This window comes from Ammospiza nelsoni, chromosome 16 (genome assembly GCF_027579445.1).
Source record: "Ammospiza nelsoni isolate bAmmNel1 chromosome 16, bAmmNel1.pri, whole genome shotgun sequence".
Classification (NCBI taxonomy): domain Eukaryota; kingdom Metazoa; phylum Chordata; class Aves; order Passeriformes; family Passerellidae; genus Ammospiza; species Ammospiza nelsoni.
This window is the reverse complement of record NC_080648.1, coordinates 14,785,771-14,812,400: the sequence shown is the minus strand read 5'-3', so window position 1 is coordinate 14,812,400 and position 26,630 is coordinate 14,785,771. Positions and strand designations below refer to the sequence as shown.

The following is a 26,630-nucleotide window of genomic DNA, read 5'->3' as shown; positions in this document are numbered from 1 at the left end:
CACCCACCTGGGATAAGCAGCGGGGAAAAGGAGGGACAGGCACAGCCTCCCACCCTGGAGAGACACAGCCAGGCACAGGGCAGCAGCTGAGACCTTCAGCACGTGTGAAATGCTTTCTAGGAGCATTTCCCCCAGAAATGCTTTCTAGGGAGGCAGGGAAGGGGTGTTGAGAGAAAGGTGACTCACTTTGCAGTGGGAGACTGATATTCTCACCTCTGCTTTGTGGGGAACGGATCTGGTCAAGCCACGTGAAGGGCACCCAGCTAAACTTGCCTTAGACACTGCTGAGGTGAGGGAAGACTGTGTTACACTGCATTGTTATCATTGATATCATGCAGTTATCCCACTTGGCACTGCCCTTCTGAGATTCCTGAAGTGCCCTGTAAATTATGGGGAAACACCCTCTGGGAGCACTCAGATATTACCACCCCCAATTTTATGAAGATTCAGAGAATTTAAAGCCACCATTATAATGGATATTTAGACCTAAAAATCTAGTGTCTATTTTATATTATTTGCAGAGATTCTGAATGCTTCCTACCCCCATAAACCCAGCACATTGTGTAACCCCAGAACACAACCACAGTTCTGGGGAACAGAGATATTGCAGAAAGCCAGAACAGGCCTGTTTGCATCTTGGTGGAGGGGATTTGATTATAGGTGCATGGTTTTTTGCAGTTTTGCTCAGATACAGTGAAAGTCACAGTTGAGACTCAGCAATTTTATTGTTTGTAAAAATCCACACTGTGTGCATAGAAAGACTGCAAAATAAAACTGAACATAAACCATCACAATAATATTTTGTGCAACCCACTCTAGCTAATAAATATTACACTTATCCAAATATAAATATAACCTCAGAAATATCAGCTAGCAGAGCAATATTGCTGCTCCTTAACAGCAATGTCCTCATGCTCAGCAGACCCCTGGGTCCTTCAAGGATGGTGGGGGCAGTGAGCTGAACTTTGTGAGCCTGTAGACACCCCTGTCACAGTGTGACAGAGGAGATTTGTAAGGCAGGAACTGATGCCTTGCCCATTTCCACATGCCTGAAAAGATATTCTGGCTCCTAAAAGCCACTGTAGAACAAGGAGCTTGAAAAATATCAAAAATTAAGCCTCCTTCTATGAAGAAATAATTTGACACAGGATATGTGAGATCATGGGATTACATTATTTCCTTGTTCCATTTTTGTTGGCAAACATAATTGAACCTGACTTGTGTAAAGACAGGAGGTTGTTGCTGGAAGTTTGCATTTCAGAGTTTTTTAAGCTGCTGTCGTGTAAGGTTTCCTCATGTTCTCACCTGCCCAAACAGAGAAGCATCAAAAATACATATTGCATGTCTGCACACATCATCTGTGAGTCCTCCTGACTTCCCTACTGATTGTTAATGCTTAGCAAAAAGTCCTGATCTTATTTACAAATTCTGCAGGACACCAACACCCACACTTTGGGTTTGATGTCAGTTATGTCAAAACAGTGCCTCTGTCTTGCAGTGAAACCACAGATTTTAATGGAAATACCAGGAGAGGGATTTTGTTTATACCTTCTGCTGTCACCACATGATGTGGAACTCCTTGAGGAGGAAGAACCCAGGCACAGCATTCACACTGGACTTTTGTTTAGTCAGTGCCTTTGTTCACAGAAGAGATGGAGAAGTCTTTACTTGTGGTGGTTCTGTTACTTTTTAAAGTTCTCATGATCACTGGTGCACTGAGCACAGACTCTGCATGTTTTCTCCTCCTGGCTCCCTCCTGAGCACTCTGGCTCCTTCCTGCCCAATGCACCAGTCCAGGAGTAGATTCCTGTACCTTTCACAGGTAATCAGATCCTGGGACTCTGGGAACACACAACACTCTGCACTGCTCACTCCTCTGTACTTTGAACAAAGAATTTGGGTGGAGGTCACACATTTATCTTCTGATGTAGAAAGACTGAAGAAAAAAAATCAATATAAACATTCAGCTTTGACTTCCTCCCTCCACGAACGTCTTCATTTGCATCAGAGTCCCATTTTCCCACTCACTGTACAATGCACTTTGAGAGAATATCGAGACTCTTCATCACATACATTTCTTTTTCTCTTCCTCCCTCACAAACTCGTGTGCACACACAGACACCACTTCAGCTTAGCAGGTATCCAAATCCTGTTCCTGTTATGCCACAGTTGTGGGGAAAATCATGCAAAGGGAAAACAAAACCACCTTGAAATACCAGCATCAGAAATGCAGTCACTGAATCCAGCCTGCTTCTGTGTCTCCCAGGCTTTTCCCTGTTCAGAGCTTTCAGGTCCAGCCCACTCTGAATAGGAGAGCCAGGGAAATGCCTAAACCTTCCTCCTCAGTTAAAGAAAGCTTTTTTTATCTCCCTCCAGGGAAGACCTTCATTTGGGAGTTGACAGAAATAGAACAGCAATGTCAGACCTCTAAATTTTGAGGCTGTCTCTTCAGGAGAAACACCTTGCTGGACTGTGGGGTTCAGGATCCATGCTCAATAGTCACTTCTGGTTTTAAGATGCAAACCACACTCTTGGCCAAACCAAAGCCTGTGTCTGTCTAGGCTCTGGAAAGCCTGGGGATATCTTGTCTGTCTGGAAGTACCAGCCTCTGCCCTCTCCTTCTCCCCAGGCATATGGCAAGTGTTTATGGTGAGAGGATTCCTGTTAATGCTTTCTTGGGGAAAATCCAGCCTTCTCTCTTCTCAGAACTCTCTTGGCTGTGCTGAGCACGCAGTGCCATGATTACACATCAAACTCAGAGATTTCACTCAGCTGAAACAGCAGAAGAGAAAAGGACGGCCGCTCATCTTTCCCCTGAGCAAGGGAGAGAAGACAGAGGAAGAACATTAATGTCAGCTGGAGAGGAATGGCAAGGTTAGCAAGGAAAATCTTGGGAAGAAACTGAGTATTAACAAAAATACAATCTACCCCTATAGAGAAAATGCCACTGGAAGAACCAACTTCCTTGTGTGCAATGTTTCTTTTCTATTACCAGTGAATTTGGCTTGGTGGACATTAAGTACCTTGTAATGGCTTGGCTGTCATGTCTACCCCCCTTAGAACTCAGCCCCACAGAGCCACAGCCATCTTAGCAAGGAAGCTGTGGAATTAACTTGAGTTAGGTGCACTGCATGGGCTTCTCAGTGAAGTCAAATAAAAGGCAGAGAGTCCAGAGTTTGCTTGCTAGTGCAGATGAAAGCTGCAGTGCTTCACCTCCAGGATTTTATCTTCTGTTAGCATGTGGAGTGCACAAGTCTCTCTCCTCCTTAAAGCCAAGGGGAAGGGAGTTATTTTCTTTGGGAAATAGGGCTCTCCAGTACAATACTCACCATCCTCCAGCAGTGGCTCATCACATCATAAATTGCCTTGGAGGCCAGCTTGGGTTTGTAGAGCCGAAATCCTGCGTTGATTTCTTCCACCACTTCTGCATTGGTGCGATTCTCATAGGGGATTTTACCCTCACTGAACACCTCCCACATCAGCACTCCTAAAGCAACCAAACAGGAAAAAAATCACAAAGAGACAAATAAAATCCTCAGCAGGGCCACTTTCCACCTGCTCTTCTCTGCAGCTCAACATTTTCCAGTTACTTGGAAAAGCATTTTCTCTTGGATTCTCAGTAGAGAGCTGAAAACCCAGGCCCTAACACAGCTGTACAGTTTGAGGATGCCAGCCAGGACTCTGGTGCTCTCTGAAGCCTCTCTCTGTTAAATCTGTGAAGGGCATGAACATCCAGCTCCTGCTGTGCTGCTCAAAGCCCACCCCTGGAGTGCACAGCCCCAGCCACAGCTTCAGCCAGCAAAGGGCAAGGGAAGCACAGAATTCACAGGCACAGACTAGCAAAGGTTATAATCCTGCATTATTTACTGCTGGCCCCAGGGCTGAGTGGCACCCCATTGACTGTGAGCTGTGCACAGCACACTGCCCCATTCACTGTGTGGGCTGGAGAGGGGCCAGGGCTGTGAGTGTGCCAGATCCACAGCCTTTGTTATGGCTTTGGGCAAAAACACACAGCAGTGCCCTTATCTGTGAGGGTCCAGAAGCGAGAGCAAAGAATGGACACAAATGGTCAAACAATGCATTGTGGAGCAGGAAATGAGGTGAGAAGTGTGAGCAGTGAAATAACATTTTCAGATCAGCATAAAGCAAATGGAGTCAGCAGAGCAAATTTGGAAGGGCAGGGGGTTTGAGTGAGGCATCAGTGCCTCAGGAGTGACATGCAGAGAGATGGAGTACCTAAATGTCTCTCCTCTCCTCTCCTCTCCTCTCCTCTCCTCTCCTCTCCTCTCCTCTCCTCTCCTCTCCTCTCCTCTCCTCTCCTCTCCTCTCCTCTCCTCTCCTCTCCTCTCCTCTCCTCTCCTCTCCTCTCCTCTCCTCTCCTCTCCTCTCCTCTCCTCTCCTCTCCTCTCCTCTCCTCTCCTCTCCTCTCCTCTCCTCTCCTCTCCTCTCCTCTCCTCTCCTCTCCTCTCCTCTCCTCTCCTCTCCTCTCCTCCTCTCCTCTCCTCTCCTCTCCTCTCCTCTCCTCTCCTCTCCTCTCCTCTCCTCTCCTCTCCTCTCCTCTCCTCTCCTCTCCTCTCCTCTCCTCTCCTCTCCTCTCCTCTCCTCTCCTCTCCTCTCCTCTCCTCTCCTCTCCTCTCCTCTCCTCTCCTCTCCTCTCCTCTCCTCATCAGTGACTCTGTTTTTCTTGGACACTCCTGCTATGTCAGCATGAAACAGAGCTCATTATTTGCTATTTTATATAGAGTTGCACAGGTATAATACATTAAATTGGCAATATTTGAAGAGTTCTGAAGTATCTAGGTAGTGTGATTTTTTTCCCTTTCTTTCACTTGAATTATTTAGGCTTGCTTTTCTAAGCCATTATTCAGGCAACACAGCCTTGGAGGATGCAGTGTTGAGGAGAGTTTACTTGAACACTGAGCCCTCTGTTTTTCCCAGCTGTGGCTGTTGAATTTTCTCCATTTTGACAAGATTTCCTTACCAAACGACCAAACGTCAGATTTGGTGCTGTAGTTGCTGTAGGAGAAAACCTCTGGGGCAGACCACTTGACTGGAAACTTGGTGCCTGTGGAGCTGGTGTACTGATCATCCAGGACAAACCTGGGAGAGGAAAAGAAGGGGGAATGCTGAGTTCCCCATCCTGTGACAGCCCCAAGGGACCGTGCTCAGCCCCAGTGCTTTACCTTGACATCCCAAAGTCAGACACTTTGACCACGTGGGATTCCCCCACCAGGCAGTTCCTGGCAGCCTGCAAGAGAGTAAGGTGCAAAGGCATCAGGTCAGAGCTAAAACCCTGTCACAGCCACTCAGGGGCTTTTATCCTGGAAGAGCAGATTGTGCTTAAAAAGGAGCATCAAAGTGACATTGTGCCATGCAGAGGACAAACCCCTGAGCTTCTCATGCTTTCTGTGCACTCTGCAGCATGATCCTGTTGCCAGAAAAGCTGTTCAAGCACCACTCTGACAGGCCCTTGTTGCCCAGAAAGGGTGGAACAAGACCCTAAAATAGCCACAGCTACTCACAGTCATTACATGCCTAATGAAACTGCAGCAGTGACTGATGGAGCTTGACTGAAAACCCCTTAATTAAAACTATTTTATCATCAGTGCATGTTTATACATGATTTATGCTAGAACAAGTCTTTCTGTCATCTTCACTGATTTTAGACATGAAGAGTGTCAGTACTGTGGCTCTTGGGGAGCCAGAGTCCAGTCAGGAAAAAAAGACAAATTTTATGGCTTGTTTCTTCTCTCCCAAAACCAGTTAAAGGGAATAGATTGATCAGTGATCAGTCCTCCAGGGCTTTTTGTGTTTTTTTTTTCCCCTAAAGTATTTGTGCTGCTTTTGCAGTGAGGACAGACACAGGATCCCCTCTAAACAGACAGGCAGGAGGAGTGTGGAAGCTGAAATTGAGGAAGACAGCAGAGGAAAAAGCTTCAACATACCAGGTCTCTGTGGATGACAGAGTTTTGTTCCAGGTAAGCCATTCCTTCACACACATCCAGGCACATGCCCAGCAGGGTTTCCTTGGAGAAGCTGCCCCGCTGGCTCCGCAGGTAGTCGGACAAGCAGCCGTTCTCCATGAACTCGAACACCAGGCAGATGGGAGCCTCCTCAAAGCACACACCATAAAGCTGGACCAGCTTGGGGTGAGACAGCTTCCTGTGGGGCAGGGAGGGAGGGTGGGGAAGAGGCTGAAATAGGCTCAGTGCCAGCTATCCTCACAGCAAGTGTGTTATGTACAGTAATTTATGCCACAGCGATGCTCCCAGCTCACTGCAAAGGCCAGCTTTGCAGATGTGCAGACCAAGGACTAAGTATCATCCCATTTTAATGGCAGTGGCATAAATTGCTGTATATAACACACCGCCAGCTTTGCAGATGTGCAGATCAAGGACTAAATATCATCCCATTTTAATGGCAGTGGTCACCAAAAGATTTTTCTGCTAGAAAAACCATTCAAACAAAAATAAAATCAATTTCTGTCTGTCTTGTTGGGAAGGAAATGCAAAAAAAAGCAAAAATAGTCAATAAAACCAAAGACAAATATATTCAATTGTGCAAAGCAAAACATTTTACAGGTAAGGCTTTTCAATGAAATTGTACTTAAGTTTTAAGAGATCTTTTCTGGGAAAAACCACTTTGCTCTCCAAAATGCACCATCAATTATCCTTGCCTTCCTGAATAGCAGAGATCTGGAAGACCATTCTGGATATTGATAGACTTGGAAGCACAATAATTCACCTACACTTTGAATTGCCTTCCTTTGTATCCACCAGAGCTCACCAGTCTATTTACTATTAAGATACATAGCAGATAATCCAAGTTTGAATTCCCTACTCAGATTCCTGACTTTTGCTCAGTGTTACGAATCCCACAGGGTGTGATTGTCATGGTGAATCTACCACTTACATCAAGACTTTGGCTTCCTCGATGAAATCCTCCTCAGACATTGCTCCTTCTCGGATGGTCTTTATGGCTACTTTGGTCCTGTCCAGCAGGTAGCCAAGGTAGACCACCCCAAACTGACCACTGCCAATCTCCTGCACACGGGTGAGCTCAGAGGCATTAATGACCAATTTTCCTGTTGGTTGCAAGGGAGAAAGAGTAAGGACTGAGCAGTAGAATGGCAAGCAAAAAGCTTTTGTGGGTTAAACACTGAGGCAGGACTCCAAGTGAGACTTTTTGGCTCTCCCACAAATTGCCTGTCTGACCTCTGATAGCTCATTTGACTAGTCCATGCTGCAGGTCATGTTCAAGGGTAGGAACAACAACATCCCCTTTCTCCCTCCTTTGTCTTGCCTATCCAGTTCTCCAGGGAGGATTGTTTTTACCATGCTTATGTGCAGTACCCAGCACAACATGGGGCTTGAGTTTTGAAGTCTCTTCAAAGCTTGAGCTTTGAAGTCTCCAAGAATTACAACAAAGATGATACCGGCAAAATTCTATTGACAACAATATTCAAATGAAGGCATCTTTCAGGAGAGACTCAGCTTTCATCAAATTACTCTATGCTCCCATTTCCATCCCCTTTGTTCAGAATTCATTTTGGTATTGAATGTTGACTTCAGTGAGACCCTGGGGTTCTCATCACCTCCCTCAAGGCACTGCATGATCAGTTCAGTCCTTTATCAACAGCCATGACAAAGATGACAAGCTGGTGAACAGAGAACTGAAGAAATCCATTTATTGTGGCTGCAACCACACAAATATTCCTCAATATCCATGGGGATGTGCAGGATCACCCAGCCAGCCAGCCAGGATGTGATTCCCATGCAGTGATGGCAGACCCTTACCATAGCTGAGCCCTGCGGTGATGGGGGCCTGTTTCCTCCAGGAGGAGACCGCGTATCGCAGCCGCGTCACGAGACCTGGGGACACGGGAACACTTCTGTTACTGCACAGCCATGGCAGCCTGGCTGCTACCACCCCAGAGGTGCAGATTTACTGCACTGAGTTCTCAGCTCCACTTGAGGGCAGCTGAACCTCTGTGCAGGCTCTGGTTTCCTGCCTGAGAGAAGGAAGCGAGTTCTGAGCGCCTTCAGGTTATTTCCCATTTTCACCTCCAGAGCTTTGAGTTTCTGTAAACTCTGATGAATTTCCAAATGATACTTGGCATTTATAGGGTGTTTTTGAAGCCCAGTGTTTGCCTTGGTACTCCTAGACTGTAGGGATGGGAATCACCATGTCTGGTTATGGATACTGGCCATGTCCTTGACTTTGTGTCAAATCAAGGCCCAGGGATGGATCACCTCCAGAAGGCCCTGCAGTGTAATTCCAGACAGCTTGGCCTGGCAGTGGTGATGCATCCCCAGAGCTCTCTATAATATGTCATTATGACATCTGTGTTGGCCATGGTCAGCCTTAGAAGGACAACCACACGAGGATGTAATGCTGGAAACTGGCCTGAAATGCCCATTTCAGAATAAGTAGGAGAAAAAGTGAAGCCATTTAACACTTCATTGTAAGGACAGAGCTCCTTGGGAGTCCTTCATTCAAAACAGTCACCTGGCAAACCAGCAACATCTCTGCTCAGCCTCTCTCACCTGCTGCATTGTGCTGGTGGTAGTTGATGAGGTCAGGGATGGAGTCAAACACGTGCTTTTCTGCCAGGTAGTATCTCTTGGGAAAGTCAGTTGTCTCATTGATGTGATAATGCTTTATAACAGGATTGTTGTCCGTGCTGAAAAAGAGGGGGTTTTCTTTGAGAGAAAATAGCTTGCAGCAAAAAACCAGGGATTTGGGGTATAAACAGAAACAAGTGAGCAGAGGGGAGAACCTTCCCCCAGAAGGAATGGGGGAAGAGCAAGGAGTGAGCTTCAGTTGCTAATGAACTCTGGGTATTTGTATGTTCTCCTTCTCACTGGCAGAAGGTCTCATCTCGAGAGGAAGGCTGAGGTTTCCTGATAAGAGAAGGTTGTATGCTAAGTTTCTCTGTCTCTTTGTGAAATACAACTTTCTGCCCCATCACTGAGACCCCTTCACCTGCCTTGCACTGCCCATCTCTGGTGAGTCCAGCACACAGCCCACACTGTCCCACTGACACTTCAGTTCAGGGGACAATGCCATCAGAATGACAACCCCAGTGATGTCCAAAGGACTATTTATGGGCACATATTTAGATTCAGGGAGAAGTGGAGCCTTTAATACACTTTGGGACTGGCAGCTGACTCTTCTGCCTTTTTTGGAAGTGTTTTCCCTTAATCATTTTCATGAGCCTTCTGCTCTCTCGTTATAATGCCAAAACAGCTATACAGAGATTACACACTCAGAGAAGTCATTTCATTGATGTAATTGATGTGAAAAGCTGCTGAGCTCAGCTGTACCTCAATGCTTTGGTGAAAACAGAGACTGTGTACATGCCAGGCTGCCTTGAATCTCTCACCATGAAGGCCCCTTCTCTACCCTGGAACAAAGGAAAGAAAACTGGTTAGAGAGATAATGGAGAAAAAAAAAAAAAAAAAAAGAAGTAGGCTGGGGGCAAAGCTGTGCTTATTTCAGCCCTGTCATGAAGATGTGCTAAACATATAGGAAAATAAAGAGGCATCACCCCACTGACAGAGCCTGGTGTGTTCCATGCACAGCTCTGGCAGCTGCCCAGGGCCTGCAGGTCTCTCTTGGGTGTTAGGTGCTTTTACCTCAGCTTCCTCTCAGAGCTCTCAGAGGAAATGACACCTAGGCACTTGTGCTGAGTACATGTGGGTGTGCCTTTTTGTCCCTCCAAACCTCTCCTCTGGAAATTCTGAATCCATTGACTGCCCTCAGCCCTATCTGACAGAATACATGCTCAATGAAATGTGTGGCCAAGTGGAAAGGCAAACCCCTGTGAGTGCTCCCTGTGAAGCGAGCAGCCACAGAACAAATCACAGTTTATCCAGCACCAGAGAATCCATATGGGAGTGTAGGAATGATAATTTACCAATGTACCCCAAATTGGAAAACCTTGGACATGATCCTGCCCTTTCACAGGTACACCAGTCATTCAGCATCTAAACAAAAATGGGTAAGAAAGCAATCCTCCTGCAGTCTGGCACTCACAGAACAATTTTTGTTTTTAACTTTTCACTGTCATTGTTTTCCACTCATCTGAATGCTAAAATGCCTCACAGGGCATGATCCCACTGGCCCAGATAGATCAGATGGCAAAGGGGATTTAACATCACAGTTTGGCTGGAATGTGCTGTACTGACCTATATATTGGTAATAAACCTCACATTTTTCTTCTGTTTGGAGATAAAGAAGATTTTCTGGCATCCCAAGTGCCTGTTTTTTTTCATTCCCTCCTCCTTTGCTTTACATGGTAGGTCTCCTCCATTTTATGTCTTCCACCCACCCACAACAGTTGATGCAGAGCAAATCCACCAAGTGCACCCTGCCTGGGCCTCCTTCCCTCGAGCTTTGATCAGCTCCAGCTGAACACAGGGGCTGAGCTGCTCCTGCATCCCCAGGAATGAGCTGCTGGCTGTGCAGCTCTGCCCAGGTGGGATCAGCCTGCTGAGCTGTGAACTTCCAGGGCTGGCCCTTCACTGTCTGCACAACATCTGCACCGCACAATATCTGGCACAGGAGAGCTCTGAGAAAGTCTCTCTGCTGCTGTAGAAGCATTTAATCACACACAGTGAGGGCTTCAGGACTGGAGGAGGGCAGGTTTTGGAGGCAGCATCCTGCCCAAGTCACTCTGAGCTCTATTCTTCCATTCCCAGCTGCCACCAAGCCTGGCCAAAGATCACTCACAAACCTGGCCACGTTTCTGTGAGGCTTGCAAGGCTTTGAACAAAAAGTCTCTGCAGCCACATGGGGGTAGTTACCACAGAAAAGTTGTACTGGTAGGACTGAAAGAAAAAATAAGATCACTAAACCATGTTTGGACTTTTTCTGTAGTACATTGTACAAGAATTTTTAAAACAGCACAAAATTGCTGCTGTTTCCATAAAATACTAGTGTTCCAGGAAGGAACATTTTATTTGTGTTTATTAACAGGGCCACCTGTTAATGTAAGAGCAGATTTAAAAATTAAGGTTGTGTTTGTGTGGAAAATTTGAACAAGAAGCTTATTCTTTGTGTTTTCAGTACAATCTTCACTGGAAAACTCTGGCTCAACTGAAAAATTAAAGATGTGTGCTTACATGCACACACACAATTAAAAAAACAAAACCCACAGCCATACTTTTGGCTTTCACCCAAAATACTTCAGCACAAGATTGGTTAGATTTTCAGAGAGCTACTGGCATCCACAGGCCTCCTGCAGAGACAGAAAAGATGAGCTAAAATCACAGTTTTCAGCTGGCACAGTGCTCTGAAGCAGTGTTTTCCTCCAGTCCCAGTTACTGGGTGTGTTTGGATGGCACAGCTCCACCCATGCTCAGCTAACAGGGGGATAAGGGAGGTGTGCTGGTGGTCCTTTATCTCATATCACACACTAAGGGCACAAACAGAGCAGGAACCCAGGGTTCATCTCTTACACACAGCAGCCCTTGCAGGATTCATTTGTCATTAATTAATTATTATTTCCCATCCACCCCATAGATAACACTGGTTTACCTCCTCCCTGAGCAGTGTTTCTGCCTTGCTCCTGCTGATGTTCTTATTGTACCACCTGAAAACATCAAAGGACTCAGAGTCAGCATTTCTAGGCCAGGAAAGTTTCTCCTGAGGGGCTCCTGAATGGAGCATCCCCAGGGTGAATGTCAGCTGGGCTGGGGGCATTTGAGGCTTGTAGCTTCAAATCCAGGGTACAAGAAAAAACACAGGCACAACTTACTCATAAACTTGCAGATTCTCAGGTGATTTTTCCACCAGGTAGCTGCTGGGCACATAGCCTTCATGCCTGTTGAGAGGCAAGACAAGTGTGAGTGTGCTGACAGACAGGATTTTCTCTGCATCTGTAGGAGTCAGCCTTGAAAGCTTTGCCTGCTCATTGCATGATGAAAGTGCTGGTGGGGAGGTATTGAGTGTATCAGAAAACAACTGATTGTGCCTCTAAACTTGGAGAGTTTCACGATTTTCCCTCCTGTGTATCACTGCAAATATCAGTCTGAATTGTTTTTTGCTGTAAAATTAACTTTCAGATCCATTTCTTCAGCTGCCTGAAGCAACAGCAAATGGAAGAAGGTTACCATAAATAACCTTCCATCACTTTTTCCCTGCAAATAAGAGGATGCTTTGCAAAAGCTGAACAAGAGGGAATAAACATGTAAGTTAATGGGAGAACAAACTGGAATTAGAAAGGATTTGCACATTGGCTGTTGAAAAGGGACTTACCCATTCTTATCTTGAATCAGCCACCAATGTTCCTCAGAGCTGTCAATCACATAATATTCCTCATTATACTGTAATGTCAGCTCCTGTGGGTTCTGGGCTTCATAGTCATATATGGCTATGACCACTGCTTCCCTTGGATCCAGCAACAGTTTCTGCACAAATTAGGCAAAAGGCTCATCACAGTCACATTCATATTAATATTAATCTTCATAAAAAGCAGTGGCATGCTCTCTAAGGTGGTATTTTCCTGGCAGCACTGGTGTCCCCTGGGTTTAAAAGCCTCAAAGCACCCCAGACCATTTAGTGGAGTGTGGTGGCAGCAAGCGAATCTTTGGCACTTTCAAACAATGAATTTCATATAAAAATTTCAGTTGCACAGAAAATATCCAGGGAATGTTATCACAGGTGAAATTCTAGGTCACTGCACTGTGGTGAACATTAATAAGGACATATTCCCCACTGGTAGTTAATCACTCAGGGCAGGGCACTAAGGACAGCATCACTGCACTCACCCAGTTATCTTCAGGAGTGGGAGGAAGAGGCTTCTTTGAGGCTGAAAAGATATCAAGAAAGATAATTTGAAGTAGGTGAGGACAAAACCAAGGGAGAAACCACCAATGCAATGAATTGATACAACCCCACTGAACAATGAGCTTTGGACTTCGAGAACAAGACCTGCCAACTACACAGTGAGTCTCAGCAGGGCTTGGAAACTGGGGTACAGATTAGTTAAGGCATCAAGGTAAAAAATACAAGGTAAATGTTTCTTTGGTGAAGAATGATTGACCACTTGTGTTCAAGATTATGCTTGGCCATTGAAACCACAGAGGAAATATGGTTTTGTTTGGTTTGGTTAAAATGCACTCTTGAATGCATTTATCTCGAGAAAGTTGTTATGGCTTACTGACTGACTACAGCTGATCAAGTTCTTACTTCTCCGTCTCATTCCAAAACCAAGCATCAGAGGAAAATGTGAATTCAAAAAAAAGAATTCCACATACAATAAAAGATAAGCCAGAACATCCCAAGAAGCCAGGAAAATGTCTCTTTATGGAAATCTATCATAATATTTTTTGATGTTCTGTACAAAAGAGATTCAATCCTCTACTATTGCTAGGAATAAATATTTTCCATGTCAGGATGGTATTAATAAGTCCCTTACCATTTTTCGTGGGGTCATATACCACACAGCCAGCTGCCATCTTCTCTGTCTGAGCACAGCACCTCCACTTGCCATCCAACCAAAAGTCTGGATGACACTTTGAAGCCAAACTGTTGTTGTATCTGATTTCTGAAAAACATTGGGGGAAGAAAAAGAAGGGGGGAAATTAATTTATTTGCATCCACATTCATTCTAGAAGTTGTCTAGAACTAAATGGAAATAATCTGCTCTTTGAAGAATTGTCCAAAGGAGGGGACAGTCTACAAATGTTGAACGAGATGAGGTGATAAAGCAGAAGCTTGGAGTAGGGGAGTAACTGATTGCAAGAATCAGTGCATGAACTTCACAATAGCTCCATCAGGCACAATGTTTTCAGGGGGAACAATACAGGAGCAGTGCTGCAAAACAGAAAAAAGCTGTGACAGAAGCCTGTTGCAGTTTTTATGTAACTAATTGACACCTTCCTCACACCAAGCACTCAGCTTGTCTCTGCCCCCAGTGCTGGTTACTGCAGCACCATGTGAGTGAACCGCAGCACGATTCAGGAGGTGAACAGGAAATGAAAGCTACCCACAAAAATGTTCCTTAATAATCATGATTCTCTAACAAGGTTGTCACCTAACCAAAAAAATCTATTATTAAGAGCTGAAAATTTTTCTGTGTAGAAAAAGTTATTTTAAAAAGTTAGCCATAGGAAAATCCTCACCTCTTCCTGAAGAAGAAACCTCAAATTACAGTCATTTATTAAGAGTTTATTCTAGAAAGACACAAATTACAGAATCCCAGAATGGGTCAGGCTGGAAGGGACCACAGTAGTCGCTGGTCCAGCCCCCTTGCTCAAGCAGGGTCATCCCAGAGCACGTGGGACAGATGGTTCTGGAATATCCCCAGGCAGGGAGACCTCACACCCTTCCTGGGCATCATTTCTGCCTGTTGCCTCTTGTCCCATTCCTTGGCACCATCAAACAGGACTGGTCCATCCTCTGGCACCTCCCTGCAGATACTGACAGACATTACGGTCCCCAAATAAACCATCCAAAATTCCCATGTCTGCTGAAAACACACCCACCAGATTTACAAGCATTTCAATTTTATAACCCGCTACCCGGGTTATAAACACTTTGACTGCTGAGATTGGAGACACTGACTCTTCCTGCTCATTTTCTCTGCATTATTTGTCACAAAGCTGGTCAGACATAAGCCTCAGCTGGGTGGGCAGAGGGGTTTTTACCTTCCTTCAGCGTCAGGACCCATCTCTGCCGGCTCTCGCGGTTGGGGGCAAACACGTAGAGGATGTAGCTGTCATGGACAATCTGGAGAGGGGGTACAGAAAGGAGCCAGCCATGAGAAGCAATCCCAGATGCACTGGACACAAGGGAGTCACCCAAGGGAAGAGGCAGCAGCACTGTTACCAACAAGCTACGTGCCAAATGATGATGTGGGGAAGTAGCAGGGGCTGCTCAGACGCAGCTCTTGACCTCTGTCTTGGGTTGGAAATGGGTGTGTGTGCTCTATTCCTATCTGATGGGACAGTTATCTTCTGTTAATTGGGCAGTGAGTGTCCCTGCATGGCTGATAAAATTCCATCATCTCATTGGGAGATGCTCCGCCCAGGGGGAGGAGCCAAGAATTCCTATCTGGATATAATCTGAGGTTTGGAAGATCACAGCAGCCTTTGCCCACTGCATTCCCAGAGCAGCCCTTTCCCACTGGATTCTGAGGAAGACCAGGCCGATCTCTAGCATCCCTGAACCTTCAGAGCAAAACTCCACCCTTCTACAGGATCCCTGCTCCAGCAGAACCACAGCTGGCACTGCAGGAGGGCTGCAGCCACCATGTAATGGGACTGTGCAACCACCCTGACACACAGGGTGTCAGGTCCTATTCTGACTCTGTTGTTTGGTATTAATGCCTTTTTTTTTTTTTTTGCTTTTTTTGCTTCCCTAATAAAGAATTGTTATTCCTGCTCCCATACCTTTGCCTGAGAGCTCCCTTAATTTCAAAATTATAACAATTCAGAGGGAGGGTTTTACATTTTCCATTTCAGGGGTGGCTCCTGCCTTCCTTAGCAGACACTTTCTTTTCAAACCAAGAGAACCTCACCGACTTTTGATTATTTAAATTGGAGTAGAGGTTCTGATCAAGAACCCAGTGCTGGGTTCATTAGTGACTGCACTGTGAAGGAAATGCTACTGAAATACAAAATTAAGTGATGTCTCTCTCAGTATGGTCAACAAACAGACTCACCTGGAAAGGGTATTTGTACTGACAGGGAATGATGATGTCACTTCTCACAATTTCCACACATTTAATCCTGGAAAGTTCCACTGAACCCTTCAAAGTCCTTTTTTTCTAAAAGACAGAGGAAAGCACTTGGTTGAGGCTAATGATTGTGGATTAAGTGAATAATTAGACCAGACTGTTAGGCCGTGGGAGATTTAGTTTTAATAGAGCAGAAGCAAATTAACTGATTATGTAAGACATTAAAATTTAAAGAGTAATTCTTATATTGGGCATCACTATATGTATTCCCATACACATAAATATATGCACATAGATATATTTCAACTCAGCACCAGTCAAAACCTCTATTTGAAATTCAGTTTTTACTTTTTTTCTTCCAGCAAAATGAAATCCCTTTTTAACCAAAAAAAGAACTATTTTCATTAAATTTTCAGTTTACTAACACCCCTTTTTCATACTGAAAAGCTATAAACCAATAAATATTTTTTTAAAGAGTGTGGGTACTGAGAATTTCAAAACTATTCATTTCATCCAAAATGTACATTTTTCCTGTATCTGTCTTCCAAAAAACTACAACATTTCTCTATTTTTGTTTCGTCTGGCTTTTCAGCTAAGAAAAAAACAACAGGGAATTTTGAAATAAATATTATCCTCAAAAACTTGCCAACAAAGCTGTTTCTCTGGCATCCTCTGCTATGCTTCCATTCACCAGGTGTTTGGGTATATCAGGTACCCAAATAACAGCATGGGCAGTGGGGAAAGAGTAAAAAGAGCAGGCATTCATGGATCCCAGCTGCCTTGGTGTACCCTGTTCCCTGTGGAATCCTCACCCCATGGCACTCAGATTTTGCAAGAGAGGGGTGAGGGCAGCTGGTGGAAGTGGAGCTGAGGCTCAGCCTCTGGTGCTTCTGCAGGATCCCCTACACGAGGTTGCTCTTCAGAGTGAGCTGGTTTCCTGTTTTGATTCATTTTCAGCAGGGATTAAGCACTAGCTGTGCCCCCCCTCAGCTTTGGGACAGCGTGACGGAAATCAGTGAGGTTTGAGAGCAACAAAACACTGCAAAGCTTCTGTTTTCCAAACGCTGCCAGCGGGACAGAGCCTGAACTTCAGCTGCTGCCTTGTACCTGCCACAGGTTATCCCTCACTCATCAAGACTTTGGCAGCCTTCTGAGCCTCCGTTGGGCCCCAGCTCTTTGTGTTTTACACCCTCCAGCTCCCTCTTGTCCCCTTTTCCCCTCTGTCACCCCCACTCTGCAGCTCTGCCCCCTGGCAGCAGCCATCCCCACCACTGTGCCAGCCCCACTGCTGCTCCTCTGCCCCTTTCAGAGTTAAATTCAGCCTAAGCCAGGGCAGCAGCTCCTGCCTCTGGAGATGGGGGAGGTTTGCCACAAAGCACTGTCAAACAGCCTCAAAACAGAGAGGCCCTGGGGCTCCCCAAGCCTCATGCTTGCCCGACTGGCTGGGTGTTTTGCCTCTGTGTAACTGGACTTGAGGCAAAAGAGGAAAATTATTACAGTGTGGTGTCACATTGCTCCTGCTGGCCTTGGCTGGTGCATTTGTGGTTTGTATTTGTATTTGCTTGCAGTTTAACCAGTGTCTCTGGATTTACTGCCAGGACTGTCTCCTGTAGACATCTGCCTGTGTAGCTCTCTGGGGTGTGGGATTCTCCTAAATCAGTAAACCCAAGGCTTTAAAGCACCCATAAGTGTAAATGCCAATTAACTCCCAAGAGTGCTGGCAAGCCTTAGAAGGCCTTACTGCACCCCATTTTCACCATTTATTTCCTTTCATTCTTATCTAGTCACTTCTTTCAGACTTGGCTTCCTCTGTCTGTTCTTCAAAACCTCCTCTATCATTTGTTTTACCCCAGAGACTTTTACCCTTTTGATGAGGCACAAAGCCATTTATATCCTATAAAAACCTTCAATTTTGTTAGTGCTGAACCCTCCTTCATCTCTTCCCTTTGAAGTCCTGGGGTTTACCCACATGCATTCCTCCCCTGAGGCTTTAGCAAGCGATGCTGTGCCACGCACAGGCTCTGCTGTTTCCCTGCACACTGGTAATTGTTGATGCTTTTCTGGATTGCTGAAAGACAGGGTCCAGCCTTCTCAAGGAGCTCTGTGCAGCTGCCCTGCAGCTCTCATGACCCACTGTGTTCCTTTTAATTACACAATTCAGTGATGGAAGCTCCTCATAATCTCATGTTGCAGCACATTGGTGTGTGTCTCACAGCCAGAGCACTGCCCAGCAGATCTCCAGCTGCTGGGACCCTGCTGATAGAAGGCAATTACAGTCCTCTAGCAGGACAAACAACTGGAATTACCACTTACAAACCAGGCATTACCCAGAAACTGGGCTGGAAACTAAACATATCCCTGCTTTTGTGATGTTTGACCACACTGTAATCCAACAAAAGCAACAGGGCCATTTGGAAGGAAGGGGAGAGAAAAAGCTTCTTAAAAATGGCCTCTGAAAAACCTCAGAGACTTGTTCCTAAAAGGGCGAGACAAAACATGCTGACAGATCTCCATTTGTTGTTTCCAGTCTGCCCAGAGTATAATGGGTAGATGTTTTAGCTGGCTGGTCAGTAAAAACATCAGTGGTCCTGCTGTGAGCCATGTGTGGAAAGAACCAGGGCAGGCTGCTGTGCCAGGGGGAGAAGCACACATGCTACAGATCAGCCCATCCTGATTTATTCCTTTTGGTCCAAGATTTGCAATATATCCACTCTGGGAACAGCTCTGAAAAGAGCCAGGTGCATCACAAGCCCAGTGCATTGATATCTTCATCTTTGGTACTTCCACGTGGCTCCAGGAGCTCTTTCATTGGTTTGTCTCTGCTGCATAAACCAGATGACTCTGGTGGTCCCTGATTGCTTTAGATGCTGGGATAATTGACCATGGGACAATGGACACAGCCCTACCCTGCAACACAAGGAGGCATTTCCCTGTCCCTGCTTGAGGAATGAGCTGCCTGGCATCTCTCATGTGCTAAAACCAACCACCAGCACAGCAACTCACCCAAAAAAATGAATCACTTCTCTCTAGCTCAGGGGCAGGGATGTGGAGCTCATGGTGAGAGGGCAGTGAACCATCAGTGGCTGCTGCAGGTGACACAGGTCTACTTGTGATCACACTTCCTGAGCATGGCCCTGCACCCTCAGGCTGCACAAAGCTCTGAGATCTTGTGAGGTACGGGGCTGAAAGGCTCTGCAGGGAGGGCTTGGGCTGAAGGGCCCTTGCTGGGTGCTGAGAGGTTTTGCTGAGCCCCACCGTGTTTATCAAAGGGCCCTGGGAAAAGGTGCAGCCACCAGGGCTGGGAGCAGAGGGAAGGGAGAGGAGAGGCAGGGGAGGGCAGAGCCTCATCTCAAGGAGCAGAGGAGGAGACCAAAGGCAGCATTTCTTGGCAGGAAGGCAGCACCCTGTGCTGCATAAAGCTGGCTTGGTTCTGAAGTTGCATAACAACTTGTGTCTTCTTTCTTTTGTTCTTCTGAGGGGAAAACCAAGCCATCAGAGGTTCATGTGGCCCCAGGCTCCTCAGCAGCAGTCCCTGCTGAGGGCTGTCCAGGCTGCAGCTTGGCTTTCCTTGCCCATGGTGTTTGTATTCACCTCCTGCCTCCCCATCTCCTGTGCATCCCCTCCTGGGCAAGGCTGGCAGTGCCTCCTTGGCAGGAGGGCAGGGGAAAACTGATTTACAGCTGGGGTGGAGCAAGGTAGGAAATTCCAGTCCTCAGCAAGCTCAACCACAAAAACATTTCCATCAATGAAAGCATTTCATGACCTTCTCTATACCATCAGGGTTTGGGGTTTTTTGTAAGAATCTGAGCCAAAGTTCATTCCCTGTTTTCACTCACCATCTTGACTAAAAAGAGCAGTTCTTAATTGGTGATTAAGTAGATGAAGGATCTTTGCTTTGACCCTGTGACACCTGTTCCCTGTCCCTCTGCTCTAGCTGGGCTCAGTGTTCAGCCTGAACAGAGGCAGCAGCTGATTTTGAGGGATATGCAAGGTGGAACTGCCCATGGCAGAGAGCTCAGCTGCTTTGGTCAGCATCAACCTTTTCAATGAGTGACGTGTTCCTGCCTTTCAGAGTTTTCTTCAGGCCTTGCTGAGCTTCTGAAAGAATTTGGGAAGGAATTTCTTGGTGTAGAAAGAGTAACCAGAAGCTTATGAGATACCACTGGAACAAGATGGAGTTATTTTTAATGGTAGCCCTCCTGCTAAAGTATTTTTCCACCAACCAAAGCACCTGAGCTTGAACTTGAACCTCCTTGGACACTGTGTTGATACAATTCTTTCTATTCTTATCATATTCCTTATCTGTGGAATGTGCTGTATTTCTCATTAATAGTTAGGATATTAAGAACTGTTGAAAACTGGATTCATAGCAACTTTGCCTGGACACTATCTTCATTCAGTATTTTGTGAGTTTTCTCACAAAAATGTGAGTTTTCTCACATTAGGAACACTGATTGTTTCAGGGCTTATAGGAAATAAAACAATGTAACTATTTTTTAATTTTAATCTGAAAACTAAATTGAAGAAATTGGTTTTTAGAAGAAAGTTGTAAGGGATTTTGCATTTTCTGTCATGCTAACTGTTCTAAAGGAAAGTTGGAGAGGAATGATAATTGATAACACTGGGATTTCCTGTAGAACCGTGGCTGTTGTGTTATATTTTAATACCTCCAATGTATTTTGCATATATTTGATAATTAAATCCCTTAATGTGCCTGCCTGTCTTACCTGTCCATCATGACTATTTTGTCCTTCAACTTGAACTAAAAGAATAAATAAATTTTTTTTACTGCTATTTTCACATCTAAAGAACATGAAGGTGTTTTAGGGGTTGGTGCACCCTGGATGCAGAATACACAGAATTGTGTTAAATAACAAAACCATCTGCACTGGTGCTTGAGATGCCTCCATTCAACTATTTACTATCCTTACACAATCCTATAGATCCAATCCAGCCTTGTATTCCCACCAAATCCAATTCCAAAATTCATTTGGCTCAAGTCTTGTCCAAGATGGCTATCAGGGTGCCCATCTCTACAACAGCACAAGTGGTTGGACAAGAAAATCAATGCCATCATCAAGAAACAAAAGGGAAAAAAAAAAAGGAAGAAAAAAAAAAGGAAGATTCTTGGCTTTCAAATGAGTTTTCTAATATGATGGAAATAAGCCTTTTATGTTACATAAAAGCACATGGAACAACTCCTGAATACTATATTAGCTTCTTCAAAGCTGTTCTTTACTCCAGAAAAGACTGGGAGCAGTGGATTGCAGTGAATGAAGGATTCAGTGGAAGAAAAGAAGCTAAATTAAATCAACTATATGACATCACTTTTTTTCATGAAAAAAAATCTAAGCTTTAAGGCCAAAATTAAAAAACAGCCAGAAAGGATGAAAGAGTATAGAGCAACAGGCAGGCATTGCAATAAAATAAGGCACAATGATAATTACAATATAAAGCAAAGGCACTGGGAGCAGAAAATGACCACAATAGAGAAGTCTAATAAAAGATAACTTTTAGGAAGCCTCATATTTATTGTTATATATTTAAATTAGGACGTGTTCTTTCCTTTTTAAAGATAAAAAAGAAAACATAGGCTGAAGATTTTGCTACATCCTCAATGTTCTCTGACAGAAGAAAGATTTGAGCTTTGTAATTTAAACAAAATGGAAGTATCTGACATTTGCTGCAAAAACATTGCTCAGAAGGAATTAAAAATATTTATTCAAAAACTAAAGACTAATAAATACACAGAAAAGGACCTAGTAGGAACAAAACTGGGCAAGAACAGAAAGGGTAAGTAGAAAATTATTATAATCATATTCTGGAAGGCAAAATTAGCTATTCCAGCAAAAAAAGGAGCTATTTTTATTACCAGACTTTACCACATGTTTGTGTAGTTAGAAAGGCCACAGACACCAGACAGAGAGAACCTGCATTTTGCTCAAGGCAATCCTGTCTAGACAATATCACCACCCCAAATCAGGATGCTGCTGCAGGAGTCGTGAGTGAGAACAGCAACAGACAGGAACTTTGCAAATACTCAGAAAAATATTGAGTAGGATGGACTGGATTAGGTTGATGAAAGATGTGGAATCTCTGTCCTTGGCTTTGAAGCAGTGGCCAGCCAATGCTACAGCCAACCTGTCCTGGTGTTGGTGACAGTCCTGCTCTGAGTGTTGATCTTATCCTGGCAAAAAAGAATTTAAGAAGTGCTCTCCAACCAGCACTACTATGATTCTGTGATTTCACAATAGAAATGAGAAACATTGTGACAAACAATATCAACTTCATCCTCCAGCAACTTCAATAATATAATTTGGATTATTCAAAATTCCTGTTAAGTTTTCAGAGAGGTACTAGACATTAAGGCACAGATTTGTACTTTATCTTCATCTTATTTAGGGTTGTATTGATTTTATTGTATAAAGTTGATTGAAATGGGTGATGCAGGCAGATGCCGAGCCTGACTTCTTTGTGGGCGATATGTGTATTATTAATAAATTAGTTGGAGATATGCATCAGAAAACAAGTGGTATTGCAAATTCTGGCATGCAAACAGTACTAGTTAATAAATACATGGCAGGTTATGAAGAATGACATATCTAGTCAGATGTATTTATTTGGAAGGTTGTATTTAAAAACATAAATAAGTTCCCTCTAGGTGAGGACTGCAGCTCCATGACTGCTAAGGGGAAATGTCCCTGTAGCCTTTTGGCCTGCTAAGGTGTTCAGAATACAGAAATCAATGAGAAATGGTTTGAATGGCCACTCTAACAAGAAGACTAGAACAGAGATCTTCAGAAGAAAAGTTTTAATCTGTTACATTAGAGTCTTGGGGAAAAAACCAAGTTGGATTCTGTGTAGAATAATGAAGGTGAGAGGGACTGGACTCAGAGAGGAGCAAAGCACTGCTTTTTGTCCCATGGGTAGCTGGACTGCTGCAAGCAGCCCCACGTGTAGATAATGTTACAGAGCAGCTGGAGCATTTCTGGGATGCTGATAAAAGTCTTTTCAGCCAAGTTTATTCCTTTGTTCTCATGTAACAAGAGACTGAAAGCAGATTTCAAGGCCCACTGAAGTGCCATCTTTGCCATCTTTATATGTGAGTATCAAAGATGGGAATGAAAGAGCCCAGGACAAGGCTGAGTCATTTTGTGTGACCTCCTGAGCATCTGACCAGTGTAGGAAGAATTGTACTGATGTAAATGAAAAAAGAACTTGGCCTTTTATGGGTGAGCCTTTCATTGCTGCATTTACCAGCTGGACTAATAATAGCCCCAAAGTGCATGAAGATATAAAATTTCAAAATATTTATTTGCCTGAAGGATTTACCAAGGACCATAAGCTGTTGGGTGGAGGGGGTATAGGTAATTCACCAGTTTGAGTGCTTTTGCTGCATCTAAGTAAGAATATTTGAAACTCTGTCCCAGACACCTCCCCAAAGGGATTCACTTCTCTGCTGCTTTTGCAGAGCAGCAAGTGTACCAGCACCCTGAGAGTTTCAGTGTCTGAATTATCCATTATTGTTGTGAGGATCAAACTCATTGAAATAGTTAAAATTATTACTCCCATGTGCTTGTTTACTCACACGTACAGTAGCTACAAAATCAGACCCTGAAACAAATAATTTTTGCCTTTGGAATTGATTTGCATGTTATAATAAAGGCACTTCTGATGTCTTTTAGCAGAGATGGGGGCTGAATACATGTGCCTGTTATCAGGGCTTTGCTTTATGTTAAGACAGCTCTGCATTGTGCACTGCATAATGAATTCCAGAAAACACAGCTTCTTATTGTTGTCAGTTATTGGGGGCTCATTCTCCTAATGAGACATGTAAATATCTTTCATTAACATTAAGGGCCACTGTGTGCTTGGCCCTGAGGAGAACAGTGCTCTCTGTCAGCTGTGGCAGAAAGATGAAAATTACAGTGAAAATGCCATTACAGTTACTGCAAAAACCCCCTGCCTTTATGATGTCAGTTGTCTTGACAGCTTTGGGTATCATTTGCAGAAATATCCCTGTAGCCTTTTAGCCTGCTTATTTCCTTATTTTGGACTGATACAAAAAAAAAATTAATGTTGTTTTATACCTTTGATTTAAAAATGCAGAGAAAGGATGTTAAATCCTGTTAAATACAGGCAGACTGCATAAACCGGAGCTTAAGGCATAAGTTAGTACTTTGTGTCATCCAACTGAAATCAGTGGGACTTCTCAAACTTTTAAGCAGTTCAGTAGTTGTTTTACCTGCCTTTGTGCACAGGCTGTTGTTACTGACTGACCAGGGACTGGAGAGATGGGAACTATACAGGTACAAAACTCTGAGTACAGCAATCCACCAGACAGGTTGGTAAGACCTTAAAGACACCCATCGAAAACCCTTGGTGAAAACATTCCCAGAGATCTCCCTTGGAAAATCCATGCTTTAAAAGCTCAGATATGTGCTGGGCCCATCCATGTCAGTCCATAGCACCTGAGGATTCTCCCCATCACTGCAGCCAGCTGTCAGCAGTGTCCCTAAACCTCCAGAGCAGGGCCACCTGCAAACTGCCCCAATGGTGACAGCCTGCTCTGACCTCTGCCAGCCCCAGAAATTATCTGAGAGCATCCTGGTGGATGCACTGCAGAGCAAAGCAGTGCCAGGGACTGCACCAGACAATGAGCACCAGATCATTGAGTTCAACACCTGCATGTGCTGCCTGGTCTTGGTGCACTCCTGGGAATGGCACAGCCCATGTGCTGGGCAGGGATCATTGGAATCCTCCCTCCACTGGCTGTGAATTCAAATGGTGTGGGTTCCCTCCATTCTGAGCACAAGACAAGATGGTTCTTGCATGGGCTGCCCTCATCCTTCCTCTCCAGAGCAGCAATGGCCTGACCAAGCAGAGTCTCACCAGCATGCTCTGATTTTGATTACTGAAGAGGCTAATGATTGGTTCTGGGAGTGCTTCACAGGACAAATTCTTCTCTCTCTATTTTGTGACAAATTCTTTTCATGTAATAACCTGATTTTGAGAGAGAAGACCTGTTTGTGTGAGAAGAAAAATCAGGATTTCATGGAACATCAGCCCTGTGATTACAAATATACCACCACATCTCAAATGCGCACAAGGTTCTAAAGTTGCATGCGTGTTTACCTACATATGTCTACACATATATAATATGTATATTTTGAAATATATAATATATAAAATAAAGTGGATAATACCTCAAACCCTCATCTCACCTAAATGACCTTTTGGAAGACTCAGAGGGAAAATTTCCACGAACACATAGAGTGTGAAGTCTGTGCCCCACTGAAAGTCACCAAGTCAGATTTTCCAAATTATTTCAGTCCCTAAAGATGCTGACAAGACACCTACTGCAAAATTATCTAGTCAGAGTTACATTCAATTCATGTTAAGCACACCAAGACTCAGAAAGCATCAAAGAAAACCAGTAGCAAACATTCCTCTAAACACCTACACCTACAGCAAAATCATTTCAATGCTTTTCAAAATTTAGCCTGAATATTTAAGTGGAATAGTTAAAATGGAATTTAAAACCTTATGAAAACGACATTTGAAAAATAGTTTGGAGACCAGACAAAGATAATCTCGAACCACAGACAGTCACAGTATGCAGCAATCAATAGTGTCCTGTTTAAAATGGAGGTGAGAAAAACAAGGACTAGAAAGTATAAGCAAGAAAAACATTTCATTGGGCATATTTGAGAGAAATGACATGCAGGTGAAAATGACTGTTAAACCTTTAAACCTTTTAACCTTTAAAGCTGGTTTGTAACGCCAAATAGGTTGTGATAAAATAGCAGGGCACATCGTGCTTTTCTTTTATTGTTGGTTTCTGTTTCTACTAATTTTCTGCAATTGAGCAAGATCAGAAGGTCTGAAGTTGCCAGTGCTGGATCCAAGGCAGCACAGTTCTTTCCTGCCTACAGGAACAGTGCCTAAACATAATGGATTAACAGCACATTCAGGGACTGCTGGAAAACAAGCAAGATTATTTACAACCCTAACGAGGCTCTGCAAACATCCAGCTAAATAGAAGGGAATAATTCTCACTTCACTAGAGCACTAAACACAATGGGGTGCACAGATTGACTTCTAATTTTCTTCATATTTAGCAAATCAGCGAAATGCAAACTTGGGGAAACAAAGCCTGGCCTGAGCCTGGATCTCATCATCACAGCCCATCTGAAGCTAGCTCCAAAGACCCCACGTTACATGTGGCAGCTGAATTTATTTTAAAATGCTAGATGGATCTCCTACCAGCCATCAGCCTGATGCCCCGAAGAAAAGTATGAGAGTGAAGATCTGTTGATTATTTTTTCACAGTTAAAATCGGGGTACACTTGTGACCTTCACAATATGCCTCTCTAGGTCACGCTGTCCCCATGTGAGGTGCCAGGCACAGGTACCTCACACAAGACCATGCAAATTCCTACAATAAAACTAGATCTTTCCTATAAATTGGTAGAGTAGTCTTCTTCTTCCATTCACACCACATGCCTGCTGATCAGAAGCTCTAAATGACCCATTTGATCAATTTGCAGTGCCCGGTGCTGTAGCAAGGACCGGAAAAATTAACAAAATTTAACAAAGATCATCCTTCCCTCCATTAGCATCCATCCCTCCATTACACAAATTTCATCCTTGCTCTGAGAAAGAAAACAGCAGACGTACCCCGTGGCGATGCTCGTAGTACGCCAGCTTGGATTGGGTCAGGACGAAGAAGCGCACTTTAAAGTTGGAGGGTGAAGTCCTTCTCTTCTGCTGGGATTTCTTGATCAGCAGTTCCTGCAGGAGCACACAGTTATTCATGGCTGAGCCAAGAATGTTTGCCTCCCAGGACATGGGAACTCTGTGCTGTGTGCTCCGTCAAAGAAAGAAACAAGAGAAAGGAGGCAGTTAATAAAAAAAAAAAAAAAGTGTTCAAGAGGCAGCGTAG

General features: G+C 44.3%; 1 protein-coding gene across 2 annotated transcripts; it reads right to left on the bottom strand.

The window, feature by feature from the left end:
- Positions 1-769: 769 nt before the first annotated feature.
- ITK (IL2 inducible T cell kinase) lies at positions 770-26,547 on the bottom strand. 2 transcript variants are annotated; one of them, XM_059483479.1, is made up of 17 exons: positions 26,366-26,547; positions 15,671-15,775; positions 14,655-14,736; positions 13,424-13,552; positions 12,765-12,814; positions 12,262-12,413; positions 11,762-11,827; positions 11,542-11,596; positions 9,327-9,406; positions 8,547-8,683; positions 7,797-7,871; positions 6,913-7,084; positions 5,946-6,162; positions 5,184-5,248; positions 4,982-5,100; positions 3,330-3,487; positions 770-2,814 (listed from the first exon to the last, which is right to left on the bottom strand). In XM_059483479.1, exons 1-17 carry the CDS (start codon positions 26,534-26,536, stop codon positions 2,743-2,745), a joined length of 1,905 nt encoding a protein of 634 aa, XP_059339462.1. In that variant the 5' UTR covers positions 26,537-26,547; the 3' UTR covers positions 770-2,742. The 2 variants fall into 2 exon arrangements, with proteins under 2 accessions (XP_059339462.1, XP_059339461.1); XM_059483478.1 differs by having other exon boundaries at positions 12,774-12,814.
- Positions 26,548-26,630: the final 83 nt, after the last annotated feature.

Coding starts and splice junctions, on each gene's coding strand:
- ITK (XM_059483479.1), bottom strand. CDS start 26,536: ATGTCCTGGGAGGCAAACATTCTTGGCTCAGCCATGAATAACTGTGTG. Junction 11,828..12,261: donor CTGATTCAAGATAAGAATGG/GTAAGTCCCTTT, acceptor GCCTCTCAACAG/GCATGAAGGCTATGTGCCCA. Junction 5,249..5,945: donor CTGTCATCCACAGAGACCTG/GTATGTTGAAGC, acceptor ACTCTCTTGCAG/GCTGCCAGGAACTGCCTGGT.